The sequence below is a fragment of the Ranitomeya variabilis genome, chromosome 6 (assembly GCF_051348905.1).
Source record: "Ranitomeya variabilis isolate aRanVar5 chromosome 6, aRanVar5.hap1, whole genome shotgun sequence".
Classification (NCBI taxonomy): Eukaryota; Metazoa; Chordata; class Amphibia; order Anura; family Dendrobatidae; genus Ranitomeya; species Ranitomeya variabilis.
In genome coordinates, this window is record NC_135237.1 from 39,351,845 (window position 1) to 39,366,965 (window position 15,121).

Below are 15,121 nucleotides of genomic sequence, written 5' to 3' on the forward strand. Positions count from 1 at the left end.
AGTAATGATGGCCACTCGTTTTTCTTTACTTAGCTGCTTTTTTCTTGCCTTAATACAAATTCTAACAGTCTATTCAGTAGTACTATCAGCTGTGTATCCACCAGACTTCTGCACAACACAACTGATGGTCCCAACCCCATTTATAAGGCAATAAATCCCACTTATTAAACCTGACAGGGCACACCTGTGAAGTGAAAACCATTCCCGGTGACTACCTCTTGAAGATCATCAAGAGAATGCCAAGAGTGTGCAAAGCAGTCATCAAAGCAAAAGGTGGCTACTTTGAAGAACCTAGAATATAAGACATAATTTCAGTTGTTTCACACTTTTTTGTTAAGTATATAATTACACATGTGTTAATTCATAGTTTTGATGCCTTCAGTATGAATGTACAATTTTCATAGTCATGAAAATACAGAAAAATCTTTAAATGAGAAGGTGTGTCCAAACTTTTGGTCTGTACTGTACCTTATATTATACTAAAGAAGGTGCAGTCCAAAAGCAAAGGACTACATCACATACAAAGTAGATATGCATGGAGTGAAGCCCACCGCCATTTATTACAAAGCCGCCATAGGCGAGGGCCTTCTAAACCTATAGGAAATCCTAGATTTACTGATGTAACATCGAATAACGTAACTGCTTATAACTCCATCTTCTCAGCGGTGGTCACGTAAAGCTGGACGAGGAAACTGATCTTGGATATGTAGAAGATGGCACACCGTGCGGAGAGCAAATGATGTGCCTTGATCATCGATGTCTTCCTGTGGATCACTTTAATTTCAGCTCATGTTTTGGCACCTCAAAAAAGATCTGTTCTGGGCATGGAGTAAGTAGACAGATGCCTAATTACTTCACATCCCTTTACTGGTGAAGCACCAAAGGAAGGTTTCGAAATGTAATATTTAATAATTAAAAGACGGAATTAAATGCTTTCCCCTAATGTATACATAAATGAGCTGCCAGGGAGGGAAGGAGACTGACTGGGGAACTTGTGGCTTATATTTCCAGTTATCAGAGAGGAAAGGAGACTGGGTAACATAGTAGGGACTACATTTACAGCTGCCTTAGGAGATAACTGACTAGTGAACTTACTGGGGACTATAATTACAGCTGGTAGAGGAGGATGGTGTTATGACCCCAATGGCGAGGGTCTCAGAGGAACGTGGAAGTCTGCAGAATACAAAAATCCAGCTCATAGGGCAGTGGTAACTGGGTTGACCATATATCTACTCCTAACGCCAACACTAGAAGTAGCCGGGGATCATTCCTACGTTGATTCTAGATGACACGCGCCAGCCGGAGAATCTAGCTACCCCTAGTAGAGGAAAACAAAGACCTTTCTTGCCTCCAGAGAAGGGGACCCCAAAGCTGGATAGAAGCCCCCCACAAATAATGACGGTGAGGTAAGAGGAAATGACAAACACAGAAATGAACCAGGTTTAGCACAGAGAGGCCCGCTTACTGATAGCAGAATAAAGAAAGTATTAACAGCTTGGCTTCTATATATACAATATGAGAAAAAAACCTCTGGGTATATAGCAATCAATTAGCAGGCTTTTTTTGAAAAAATGTTACACTTAAAACATAACTTTTACTTGGTTCCTTTGTTTTAAAAAACTAATTACAAACAGTGTCACATAAAGTGCAGGTGCTAACATACATAACATAACATATATAACTTATGACCTTAAAAAGGAACGTCACTGTCCTAGCTCCTCTAAGGGTTAATGTATCATATTTTAGATAGGAAATAATCAATCCCTTATTGCACTCTCCTGGTTACTTATGTTATGATGTTCCTCCATCAACAAAATCCACCATATTCTCCTGTGTGCTTGAGACTACCTATCGTGATACTTTCATGCGAGGGGTCTAGGATATAGTGAATAATGGTTCCTCCTCTAGCAGTATGTAATTCATATCAGTCACCACATATAACTGCTAGGGACCTTATCTGCTAACGTGTTGGGTGAGTTGAATATGTGCATAGCTGGGACTGCTTTACTATTCACACCATTTGTACCACATATATTTCCTCTAGGTGCGCGTATTGGCAGATCCCTGCTCAGTTTTGCAAAACAAACCCACCCATTCCCAATATACTCATCTGCTTGTGCTGCTCGTTATTACGATTGCAGGATACTTGCAGAATGAGTGGCCTTAGGATGCCTTTACGGTCCTCTCATGGATCCGCTTCGTGCTTCCCTGCTCTCTTTATGCCTCCCATTTTTAAGGTCATAAGTTATATATGTTATGTTATGTATGTTAGCACCTGCACTTTATGTGACACTGTTTGTAATTAGTTTTTTAAAACAAAGGAACCAAGTAAAAGTTATGTTTTAAGTGTAACATTTTTTCAAAAAAAGCCTGCTAATTGATCAGAATAAAGAAAGGTAACTTATATGGTCAACAAAAACCCTATCAAAATCCACACTGGAAATTCAAGAACCCCCGAACCGTCTAACGGTCCGGGGGGAGAACACTAGCCCCTAGAGCTTCCAGCAAAGGTCAGGATATAGATTTGGAACAAGCTGGACAAAAATACAAAACCAAAACAAATAGCAAAAAGCAAAAGGCAGACTTAGCTGATATAACTGGAACCAGGATCAGTAGACAAGAGCACAGCAGACTAGCTCTGATAACTACGTTGCCAGGCATTGAACTGAAGGTCCAGGGAGCTTATATAGCAACACCCCTAACTAACGACCCAGGTGCGGATAAAAGGAATGACAGAAAAACCAGAGTCAAAAAACTAGTAACCACTAGAGGGAGCAAAAAGCAAATTCACAACAGTACCCCCCCCTTAGTGAGGGGTCACCGAACCCTCACCACGACCACCAGGGCGATCAGGATGAGCGGCATGAAAGGCACGAACTAAATCGGCCGCATGAACATCAGAGGCGACCACCCAGGAATTATCCTCCTGACCATAGCCCTTCCACTTGACCAGGTACTGAAGCCTCCGCCTGGAGAGGCGAGAATCCAAGATCTTCTCCACCACGTACTCCAACTCGCCCTCAACCAACACCGGAGCAGGAGGCTCAGCAGAAGGAACTACAGGCACAATGTACCGCCGCAACAAGGACCTATGAAATACATTGTGAATAGCAAACGACACAGGAAGATCCAGACGAAAAGATACAGGATTAAGGATTTCCAATATCTTGTAAGGCCCAATAAAACGAGGTTTAAATTTGGGAGAGGAGACCTTCATAGGAACAAAGCGGGAAGAAAGCCACACCAAATCCCCAACGCGTAGTCGGGGACCCACACCGCGGCGGCGGTTGGCAAAGCGCTGAGCCTTCTCCTGTGACAACTTCAAGTTGTCCACCACATGATTCCAGATCCGCTGCAACCTATCCACCACAGAATCCACCCCAGGACAGTCAGAAGGCTCCACATGACCCGAAGAAAAGCGAGGATGGAAACCAGAGTTGCAGAAAAAAGGCGAAACCAAGGTGGCGGAACTAGCCCGATTATTAAGGGCAAACTCAGCCAACGGCAAGAATGTCACCCAATCGTCCTGATCAGCAGAGACAAAACACCTCAAATAAGCCTCCAAAGTCTGATTGGTTCGCTCCGTCTGTCCATTAGTCTGAGGATGGAAAGCAGACGAAAACGACAAATCAATGCCCATCCTACTACAAAAGGATCGCCAGAACCTGGAAACGAACTGGGATCCTCTGTCTGACACAATATTCTCAGGGATGCCGTGCAAACGAACCACGTTCTGGAAAAACACAGGAACCAGATCGGAAGAGGAAGGCAGCTTAGGCAAAGGAACCAAATGGACCATCTTGGAGAAGCGATCACATATCACCCAGATAACGGACATGCCCGGAGATAGCGGAAGATCAGAAATGAAATCCATGGAGATATGTGTCCAAGGTCTCTTCGGGACAGGCAAGGGCAAGAGCAAACCGCTGGCACGAGAACAGCAAGGCTTAGCTCGAGCACAAGTCCCACAGGACTGCACAAATGACCGCACATCCCTTGACAAGGAAGGCCACCAAAAGGACCTGGCCACCAGATCTCTGGTGCCAAAAATTCCCGGGTGACCTGCCAACACCGAGGAATGAACCTCGGAAATGACTCTGCTGGTCCACTTATCCGGGACAAACAGTCTGTCAGGTGGACAAGACTCAGGCCTATCAGCCTGAAATCTCTGCAACACACGTCGCAGATCCGGAGAAATAGCTGACAAGATAACTCCATCTTTAAGAATACCAACAGGATCAGCGACTCCAGGAGCATCAGGCACAAAGCTCCTAGAAAGAGCATCGGCCTTCACATTCTTTGAACCTGGTAAATACGAGACAACAAAATCAAAGCGGGAGAAAAACAATGACCAGCGGGCCTGTCTCGGATTAAGGCGTTTAGCAGACTCGAGATACATCAGATTTTTGTGATCAGTCAAGACCACCACACGATGCTTAGCACCCTCGAGCCAATGACGCCACTCCTCAAATGCCCATTTCATGGCCAACAACTCCCGATTGCCCACATCATAATTTCGCTCGGCAGGCGAAAACTTCCTAGAGAAAAAGGCACAAGGTTTCATAACAGAGCAACCAGGGCCTCTCTGCGACAAAACGGCCCCTGCCCCAATCTCCGAAGCATCCACCTCAACCTGAAAGGGAAGTGAGACGTCAGGCTGGCACAAAACAGGCGCCGAAGTAAACCAGCGTTTCAACTCCTGGAAAGCCTCCACGGCAGCAGGAGCCCAGTTAGCTACATCGGAGCCCTTCTTGGTCATATCCGTCAAAGGTTTCACAATGCTAGAAAAATTAGCGATAAAACGACGGTAGAAGTTAGCGAAGCCCAAGAACTTCTGAAGACTCTTAACTGACGAGGGCTGAGTCCAATCAAGAATAGCTCGGACCTTGACTGGGTCCATCTCCACAGCAGAAGGGGAAAAAATGAACCCCAAAAAGGGAACCTTCTGTACACCAAAGAGACACTTTGAGCCCTTGACAAACAAAGAATTTTCACGCAAAATTTCAAAGACCAACCTGACCTGCTCCACATGCGAATCCCAATCATCAGAAAAAACCAAAATATCATCCAGATAAACAATCAAAAATTTATCCAGATACTTCCGGAAAATGTCATGCATAAAGGACTGAAAAACTGAAGGCGCATTGGAGAGCCCAAAAGGCATCACCAAGTACTCAAAATGACCTTCGGGCGTATTGAATGCGGTTTTCCATTCATCACCTTGCTTAATGCGCACAAGGTTGTACGCACCACGAAGGTCTATCTTGGTGAACCACTTGGCACCCTTAATCCGGGCAAACAAGTCAGACAACAGCGGTAAAGGATACTGAAATTTGACAGTGATCTTATTTAAAAGCCGATAATCAATACAAGGTCTCAAAGATCCGTCCTTTTTTGCCACAAAAAAGAATCCCGCACCAAGAGGGGAAGAAGACGGACGAATATGTCCTTTTTCCAGAGACTCCTTGATATATGAACGCATAGCGGTATGTTCAGGTACCGACAGATTAAACAGTCTTCCCTTAGGAAATTTACTGCCTGGGATCAAATCTATAGCACAGTCACAGTCCCTATGAGGAGGCAGTGCACTGGACTCAGACTCACTGAAGACATCCTGATAATCAGACAAATACTCCGGAACTTCCGAAGGCGTAGAAGAAGCAATAGACACAGGCAGGGAATCCTCATGAATACCACGACAGCCCCAACTTGAGACTGACATAGCCTTCCAGTCCAGGACTGGATTATGGGTCTGTAACCATGGCAGCCCTAAAACGACCAAATCATGCATTTTATGTAAAACCAGGAAACGTATCACCTCGCGGTGTTCAGGAGTCATGCACATGGTAACCTGAGTCCAATACTGCGGTTTATTTGCTGCCAATGGTGTAGCATCAATACCCCTAAGAGGAATAGGATTTTCTAATGGTTCAAGAGTAAAACCACAGCGCTTAGCAAATGAGAGATCCATGAGACTCAGGGCAGCACCTGAATCTACAAACGCCATGACAGGATAAGATGACAGTGAGCAAATCAAAGTTACAGACAGAATAAATTTAGGTTGCAAATTACCAACGGTGACAGGACTAACAACCTTAGCTATACGTTTAGAGCATGCTGAGATAACATGTGTAGAATCACCACAGTAGTAGCACAAGCCATTCCGGCGTCTATGAATTTTCCGCTCATTTCTAGTCAGGATTCTATCACATTGCACCGAATTAGGTGTCTGTTCAGACAACACCATGAGGGAATTTGCGGTTTTTCTATCACATTGCACCGAATTAGGTGTCTGTTCAGACAACACCATGAGGGAATTTGCGGTTTTGCGCTCCCGCAACCGCCGGTCAATTTGAATAGCCAGTGCCATAGTATCATTCAGACCTGTGGGAATGGGAAAACCCACCATAACATTCTTAATGGCTTCAGAAAGGCCATTTCTAAAATTAGCGGCCAGTGCACACTCGTTCCAATGTGTCAGCACGGACCATTTCCGAAATTTTTTGGCAATACACTTCAGCCTCGTCCTGCCCCTGAGACATAGACAGCAAGGCCTTTTCTGCCTGAATCTCAAGATTGGGTTCCTCATAAAGTAAACCGAGCGCCAGAAAAAACGCATCAAGATCAGCCAATGCCGGATCTCCTGGCGCCAGCGAAAAAGCCCAATCCTGAGGGTCGCCCCGTAAGAACGAAATAACAATTTTTACTTGCTGAGCAGAATCTCCTGATGAACAGGGTCTCAGGGACAAAAACAATTTACAATTATTCACGAAATTCCTAAACTTAAACCTGTCTCCGGAAAACAGTTCAGGAATCGGTATTTTAGGTTCTGACCTAGGATTACTGATAACATAGTCTTGTATGCCCTGCACACGAGTAGCCAGCTGGTCCACACTTGTAATCAAGGTCTGGACATTCATGTCTGCAGCAAGCATAGCCACTCTGAGGTAAAGGGGAAGGAGAAAAAAAAAAAACTCAGAATCTTCTTTCTTATAATCCCTCTTCTGCAATGCATTAAACATTTAATACTGGCCTGGCAAACTGTTATGACCCCAATGGCGAGGGTCTCAGAGGAACGTGGAAGTCTGCAGAATACAAAAATCCAGCTCATAGGGCAGTGGTAACTGGGTTGACCATATATCTACTCCTAACGCCAACACTAGAAGTAGCCGGGGATCATTCCTACGTTGATTCTAGATGACACGCGCCAGCCGGAGAATCTAGCTACCCCTAGTAGAGGAAAACAAAGACCTTTCTTGCCTCCAGAGAAGGGGACCCCAAAGCTGGATAGAAGCCCCCCACAAATAATGACGGTGAGGTAAGAGGAAATGACAAACACAGAAATGAACCAGGTTTAGCACAGAGAGGCCCGCTTACTGATAGCAGAATAAAGAAAGGTAACTTATATGGTCAACAAAAACCCTATCAAAATCCACACTGGAAATTCAAGAACCCCCGAACCGTCTAACGGTCCGGGGGGAGAACACCAGCCCCTAGAGCTTCCAGCAAAGGTCAGGATATAGATTTGGAACAAGCTGGACAAAAATACAAAACCAAAACAAATAGCAAAAAGCAAAAGGCAGACTTAGCTGATATAACTGGAACCAGGATCAGTAGACAAGAGCACAGCAGACTAGCTCTGATAACTACGTTGCCAGGCATTGAACTGAAGGTCCAGGGAGCTTATATAGCAACACCCCTAACTAACGACCCAGGTGCGGATAAAAGGAATGACAGAAAAACCAGAGTCAAAAAACTAGTAACCACTAGAGGGAGCAAAAAGCAAATTCACAACAGATGGAGACTGACTACGGAACTCACTGATGACAATATATACAGCTGCCAGAGGTGAAAGGAGACTGACTTTGGAACTTACTGAGGGCAACATATGCAGTCGATAGAGACGGAAGGAGATTTGCTGGGAACTATATTTACAACTGCCAGAGTGGGAAGTAGACTGGCTGTGGAACTTACTGGGAATTATATATACATGTGCTTGAGCAGGATAGAGACTGGCTACGGAACTTACTGAGAGGTATATATCCAGCTGCCAGAGAAAGAAGTAGATTGACTATGAAATCACTGGCTACTATATTTACAACTGCCAGAGAGGAAAGGAGACTGACTATAGTATTTACTGGGGATATTATTTACAGCTGCCAAAGGGAGAAGGAGACTGACTATAGTATTTACTGGGGATATTATTTACAGCTGCCAAAGGGAGGAGACTGACTATAGTATTTACTGGGTATATTATTTACAGCTGCCAAAGGGAGAAGGAGACTGACTATAGTATTTACTGGGTATATTATTTACAGCTGCCAAAGGGAGGAGACTGACTATAGTATTTACTGGGGATATTATTTACAGCTGACAAAGGGAGAAGGAGACTGACTATAGTATTTACTGGGGATATTATTTACAACTACCAAAGGGAGAAGGAGACTGACTATAGTATTTACTGGGTATATTATTTACAGCTGCCAAAGGGAGAAGGAGACTGACTATAGTATTTACTGGGGATATTATTTACATATTTACAGCTGCCAAAGGGAGAAGGAGACTGACTATAGTATTTACTGGGTATATTATTTACAGCTGCCAAAGGGAGGAGACTGACTATAGTATTTACTGGGTATATTATTTACAGCTGCCAAAGGGAGAAGGAGACTGACAATAGTATTTACTGGGTATATTATTTACAGCTGCCAAAGGGAGAAGGAGACTGACTATAGTATTTACTGGGGATATTATTTACAGCTGCCAAAGGGAGAAGGAGACTGACTATAGTATTTACTGGGGATATTATTTACAACTACCAAAGGGAGAAGGAGACTGACTATAGTATTTACTGGGTATATTATTTACAGCTGCCAAAGGGAGAAGACTGACTATAGTATTTACTGGGGATATTATTTACAGCTGCGAAAGGAAGAAGGAGACTGACTATAGTATTTACTGGGTATATTATTTACAGCTGCCAAAGGGAGAAGGAGACTGACTATAGTATTTACTGGGGATATTATTTACATATCTACAGCTGCCAAAGGGAGAAGGAGACTGACTATAGTATTTACTGGGTATATTATTTACAGCTGCCAAAGGGAGGAGACTGACTATAGTATTTACTGGGTATATTATTTACAGCTGCCAAAGGGAGAAGGAGACTGACAATAGTATTTACTGGGTATATTATTTACAGCTGCCAAAGGGAGAAGGAGACTGACTATAGTATTTACTGGGGATATTATTTACAGCTGCAAAAGGGAGAAGGAGACTGACTATAGTATTTACTGGGGATATTATTTACAACTACCAAAGGGAGAAGGAGACTGACTATAGTATTTACTGGGTATATTATTTACAGCTGCCAAAGGGAGAAGACTGACTATAGTATTTACTGGGGATATTATTTACAGCTGCCAAAGGAAGAAGGAGACTGACTATAGTATTTACTGGGTATATTATTTACAGCTGCCAAAGGGAGAAGGAGACTGACTATAGTATTTACTGGGTATATTATTTACAGCTGCCAAAGGGAGGAGACTGACTATAGTATTTACTGGGTATATTATTTACAGCTGCCAAAGGGAGAAGGAGACTGACAATAGTATTTACTGGGTATATTATTTACAGCTGCCAAAGGGAGAAGGAGACTGACTATAGTATTTACTGGGGATATTATTTACAGCTGCCAAAGGGAGAAGGAGACTGACTATAGTATTTACTGGGGATATTATTTACAACTACCAAAGGGAGAAGGAGACTGACTATAGTATTTACTGGGTATATTATTTACAGCTGCCAAAGGGAGAAGGAGACTGACTATAGTATTTACTGGGGATATTATTTACAGCTGCCAAAGGGAGGAGACTGACTATATTATTTACTGGGGATATTATTTACAGCTGCCAAAGGGAGAAGGAGACTGACTATAGTATTTACTGGGGATATTATTTACAGCAGCCAAAGGGAGAAGGAGACTGACTATAGTATTTACTGGGGATATTATTTACAGCTGCCAAAGGGAGGAGACTGACTATAGTATTTAATGGGTATATTATTTACAGCTGCCAAAGGGAGAAGGAGACTGACTATAGTATTTACTGGGTATATTATTTACAGCTGTCAAAGGGAGAAGGAGACTGACTATATTATTTACTGGGGATATTATTTACAGCTGCCAAAGGGAGGAGACTGAATATAGTATTTACTGGGGATATTATTTACAGCTGCCAAAGGGAGAAGGAGACTGACTATAGTATTTACTGGGGATATTATTTACAACTACCAAAGGGAGAAGGAGACTGACTATAGTATTTACTGGATATATTATTTACAGCTGCCAAAGGGAGAAGGAGACTGACTATAGTATGTACTGGGGATATTATTTACAGCTGCCAAAGGGAGAAGGAGACTGACTTGGTGACTTATTGAGGACTATATTTACAGCTTCCAGAGGGAGAAGTAAACTGACTAGTGGTGATGTGGAACAAGAAGCATCTAACTATAGTGCGGTCAGTTGGTTTTGGGATTCTAGGTAGAAAACAGAGAAAAGGGTCATGTCAGGCTGCCCAGCAATCCACTGAAGGGGAAACAGAGGAGGACAATAAATGAATAGTAAATATTTTTGTTTATTAACAGTAAAAAATAGTTTTAAAATGTTAAGTTTCCCATTCATTGACTGCAAGCATAGATCTAGAAAACCTTAAATAATAATTGATACACAGATTATATTAGTATATACTTAATGATTCCACATATCTTCTTTCTATCATGATGCCAACGTAAAGCTGATATGTCCTCGATTTGCAGATCTGCAGCAATGAATTGAAATGCGTCTGCGATGAGGATTACAGCGGGGATGATTGCAGCACGTATTTTCCTTACAAGCAGAAAAAGGAAATGAAGCCTAATGATGGTCAGTACGCATAGTGCCTGTGTTATTATTATGTAATGAGTACTTTATGCACTTTTACTATACCATTACAGATACAATCCATGTTCTGCCTCCGCTTCGGAGTGACTGATGTTACATATGCTTGTCTTTCAGGGGTTGTTAGTACAAACATTATCATAGGAGCTATTGCTGGTACCATGCTAGTGTTGGTCTTGGTGTTAGGAATAACAGCTTGGGGTTACAAGTAAGTGCCAGTGCTGCATGTACTGTATATTTCCAATATTACATGTAATGGTACAGCTGGATCTAAGCAGAACAAAACGAGAATTGCTTCCTTACTTCAAGACAAGGTTCCACTTCTAACTACGAGACGAACTATAATGGCTGCGTACTAAAGATGTGTATGTCATTCAGCTTGCAGACACCACTGGTTTTTACAAAGACCAATGCAATATGTGCTCTTGAACAACTATTTTTTAATATAACCAGCCCCAAAATTCTGTGTTTAGTTTCATAATATGGCTTCATTGTGGTGTTCAGGGCTCCATATTTCTGACACAAAGCTTCAAATCTCCTGCAAGAACAAATATGATTTTCTGCAGTCACCACTAGAGGGAGCTCACTGCAGCTGCACATACATGGATATCTATAAGAGGCGCCCTCTAGTGGTGATGTAGCATTTAACTTGTTGAATCATTTATTACCATCCACGTGCTAAGATTGTTTGTAGAACTTGCCAAAACTCATGGGATCGACAGGTATGTTAAGTTTTTGCCTATCGTAGCATCAATCAGACATTTGCTCATCTGGGAAACTCGTCTGAAAAAAAAAATACTGTTAAACAAAACTCATCTGTATAGTGATGTATCTTCATATTATGTGAAGTCATGCTCTTATTTAGATTGTTTTTGAAAAAGTAATTAAGCTTTAATTTTTGTATCATTTTGTCCACTATGGAAAGTTATGTAACTTTGCAAATCACTTTATTAGGGAATTTGTCTTCATTATTGTAAAAAAAAAAAAAAAAAAAAAGTGCATATAAACAGCTTCAATACACCTGGTTTTCCCCAGTCTATTTTCTGCATTCAGCTGCTTTAATATCAGAGCGTTCTCCTTTGGGGTACAGATGATGGCAGTGATCACTGCCATCATCTGTACCCCAAATGGGTACATTACTGATATCTATGCAGCGGGAAGCGAGAAAATAGACTGAAGACAGCAGGGTTTGGAAGCCACTCACATGCTTTTTTTTTTTTTTCGGGAATCAAAACAAATTCCGTAATAAAGTGATTTGCAAAGATTGATAACTTTCCATAGTGGACTAAATTATAAAAAGTTAAATAAAAGTTTAATTACACTTTAAAAGGAATCCGTGAGCAGGATTTCTCACCCTAAGGTATCTACATGTTCATGTAGATCTTTTAAAGACAAGTCCAGCAGTACCTTTACATGGCCAGTCCGTTCCCCCGTTACTGAGAAGCATGTGAGGCTGAAGAGCTATAGTAGATCTGAAGCCTCTGTCACTCCAGCTCTATTCCCTGTTCTCTATTAGACTGATGGATCCTTTGCATGAAGTCACACAGCATAGCTGTCAGTCAAGCAGGAGGAAGCAACCTTAGCCGGGGAATAGTACTGGAGTGACAGAGGCTTCAGATCTACCATAGCACTTCAGCCTCATTTACATATATTCAAAATGCTGATTTCTCAGTAATAGAGGAACGGACTGGCCATGTAAAGGTATTGCTGGGATAGTCTTTGAAAGTGTTACATGTGCATATAAATAGGTTGGGCGATTAAATCCTGCTGACAGATTCCCTTTAACTACAAACTCCATAATGGGGCATGTAACAATCTGCATATAAACCAGACATCCTCTATTAAATGAGATTTAGGTCGGTAGATTGATTTATCTGAACCCAGGGTTGAGTCAGAGGTGGCAAAAAGAACTTAGAGAGATAGTCCCACCTTGGGTAGAATTCCATTGGATGCTCTATAAGTATCTGATAGGTGCAGGTTGCAGAGGTGAGACAGGCATCGATTTCGAGGGTCCTGTCCTGCAATGCTGGGAATGTCGGGGTGGTCACACATGTGGCTTTCTCTCTACACCCTGCTATGGGAATTTTGAAAATAAGCAATCAAGCGTGCTTGACTCACCCTTCCCAGGTTCCGCGTTGAGTCATTGCTGCTGCTCCCAGTGTCTCTCATTGTCTGCAGCTCTGACATCACCCCAACAAGCACTGCAGCCAATCACTGAGCTCAGCAGCTCATACGTCTAGAGCCAATGAGCTCATTGATTGCCTGCAGTGCTGTTGGCGTGGTGTCAGAGCTGCAGACAACAACAAACTTCGGAAGCAGCTGCAGAGACTCAGCGTTGGACCTGGGGAGGGTGAGTAAAGGACAGCTGTTGTTTTCACTGAAATTGAAAAATCCCTGTAATAGAATTTTGAAAAATGTTTTTTTTTTGTTTGTTTTCCTCACTTATTCGATATGTTTAAGTAATGATTTATTTTTTCTTTGACATGAAAAAGAAACTATCGGAGAGAAAGGTAAGTGTTTGCCCCTTGCATTATGCCACATTTCATCACTTTCACTAGTTTACTGTCTTTTTTTTCCATAAATACCATTTATATGTCCCATATTCTTTTTCATGGCCGATGGGCTCTAGGAATGACTAGCAATCCCGTAAGAAGTTTTGAAGCATTGGTTTAATCTTAGACAGATTTTGCACCTTTTACCATAAAATAGGAAACTTACGTGATACGCTGCGGCGCTGCAGCCGTGTCGGTCACTGCATGCGGATGCAGCAGAGCTGAGATTGTTAGATATGGCACAGCAGCATGCAAACTCCGAGACCTTGTATGTCACACTCTGCTTTGCTTCCTGCTTAATCCGGATCAGGTTCTAGTAACAGATCGTGGTCTCCTTTTTCCGTTTCCATGTTTGTCTGTAAGAAGCAGCAGCAGCCGCCGATGGGCAGGAGCGTTTTTGGTTAGACATTGTCTCAGTGTGCTTTGTGTATGAGATACATATCAGGACATGTGTTCCCGAGCTGTAGGTACATGTCTCCACATACTGAAGCGTAGGCCCTATTCCTGTGTCCACATATCCGGAGTGGTGGTCTGCAGCCCACTCTGCCATCCGGCACCCAGAGCCATTCATCAGCCTATCCTATATCTTCCCGAAAACTTGGTGTAGACCCGAATTATTATTATTTTCCTAGAAAACTCACAGGGGTCAAGAAAGCCGAGATACACTCTATGGACATAAGTATGTGCCCCCTCCACATCACGAGCTATTAAAGCTTGTATTCCACATACATGGACACTAATATGGGGTCGGTCCCATTGCAGATATAACAGCTACCGCTTTTTCGGGACGGATTTTATATGATTTTGGAGGTGCCTGTGGGAATATTTCTGCATTTGTCACGACAGACACGGATGTTGGGGAGAGGCCGGGATCACAATCTCTTTTTTAGTTCATCACAAAGGTGTTGGATGGGGATGAGGTCCGGGAACTGTGAGACCGATCATGTATTTCCAAAATAAATACCACCGACCATGTATGGACCTTGTGCATGGGGCAGAGTCATGCAGAACAGAAAAGGGTCTTCTCCAAAGTTTTCCCACATAGTTGGAAGCTACAATTATCCATGATGTCTTGTGCTGAAGCATTGAGATTTACCTTCTCTGGAGCGATCCTTGAAAAACAAGCCCATAGCATTATCTGTCCACCACCAAACATTATAGCTGACACAATGCAGTCGGGGGGTAAAGTTTTACTGGCATTCTCCAAAGCCAGACTCGGCCATCAGATGCCAGATAGAGAGGTGTGACCCATCACTGCACAGAACACGTTTCTTCCAAAGTCCATTGGTGGCGGCTTTACACCACTCCATCCGACACTCGGCATTGCGCTTGGTGATGTACGGCTGCATGCAGCTGCACAGATGTTATACACCAGGGGATGGATTTTTCACATCTGTAGCAACGTGACTGAATGAAAAATATACATGCATCCATAAATAAAGAGGTGTGTGCCAATACTTGTGTCCATACAGTGTATGATGGATATGCGTCCTACTCCTGGAGGATGGGATTTGGTGGATCTACATGGTCATCTATGGTGCTCATATATCTCTGGCCAAAAATAGGGACTTGGGACTTTTGTTCTTGGTAAGAATGGACGTTCAAAAGGTTAGACCTCCATCCATTACTCAAT

At 42.7% G+C, this 15,121-nt stretch overlaps 1 protein-coding gene across 7 annotated transcripts in view; it reads left to right on the forward strand.

The window, feature by feature from the left end:
* Positions 1 to 15,121, forward strand: part of ADAM22 (ADAM metallopeptidase domain 22) — a 329,143-nt gene that overhangs the window by 274,859 nt on the left and 39,163 nt on the right. For all 7 annotated transcript variants that reach the window (XM_077268285.1, XM_077268287.1, XM_077268289.1 and 4 more), the window contains exons 23-26: positions 664 to 829; positions 10,816 to 10,921; positions 11,054 to 11,144; positions 13,429 to 13,446. In XM_077268285.1, coding sequence (XP_077124400.1) covers positions 664 to 829; positions 10,816 to 10,921; positions 11,054 to 11,144; positions 13,429 to 13,446 — 381 coding nt within the window. The remainder of the gene's footprint in view (positions 1 to 663; positions 830 to 10,815; positions 10,922 to 11,053; positions 11,145 to 13,428; positions 13,447 to 15,121) is intronic.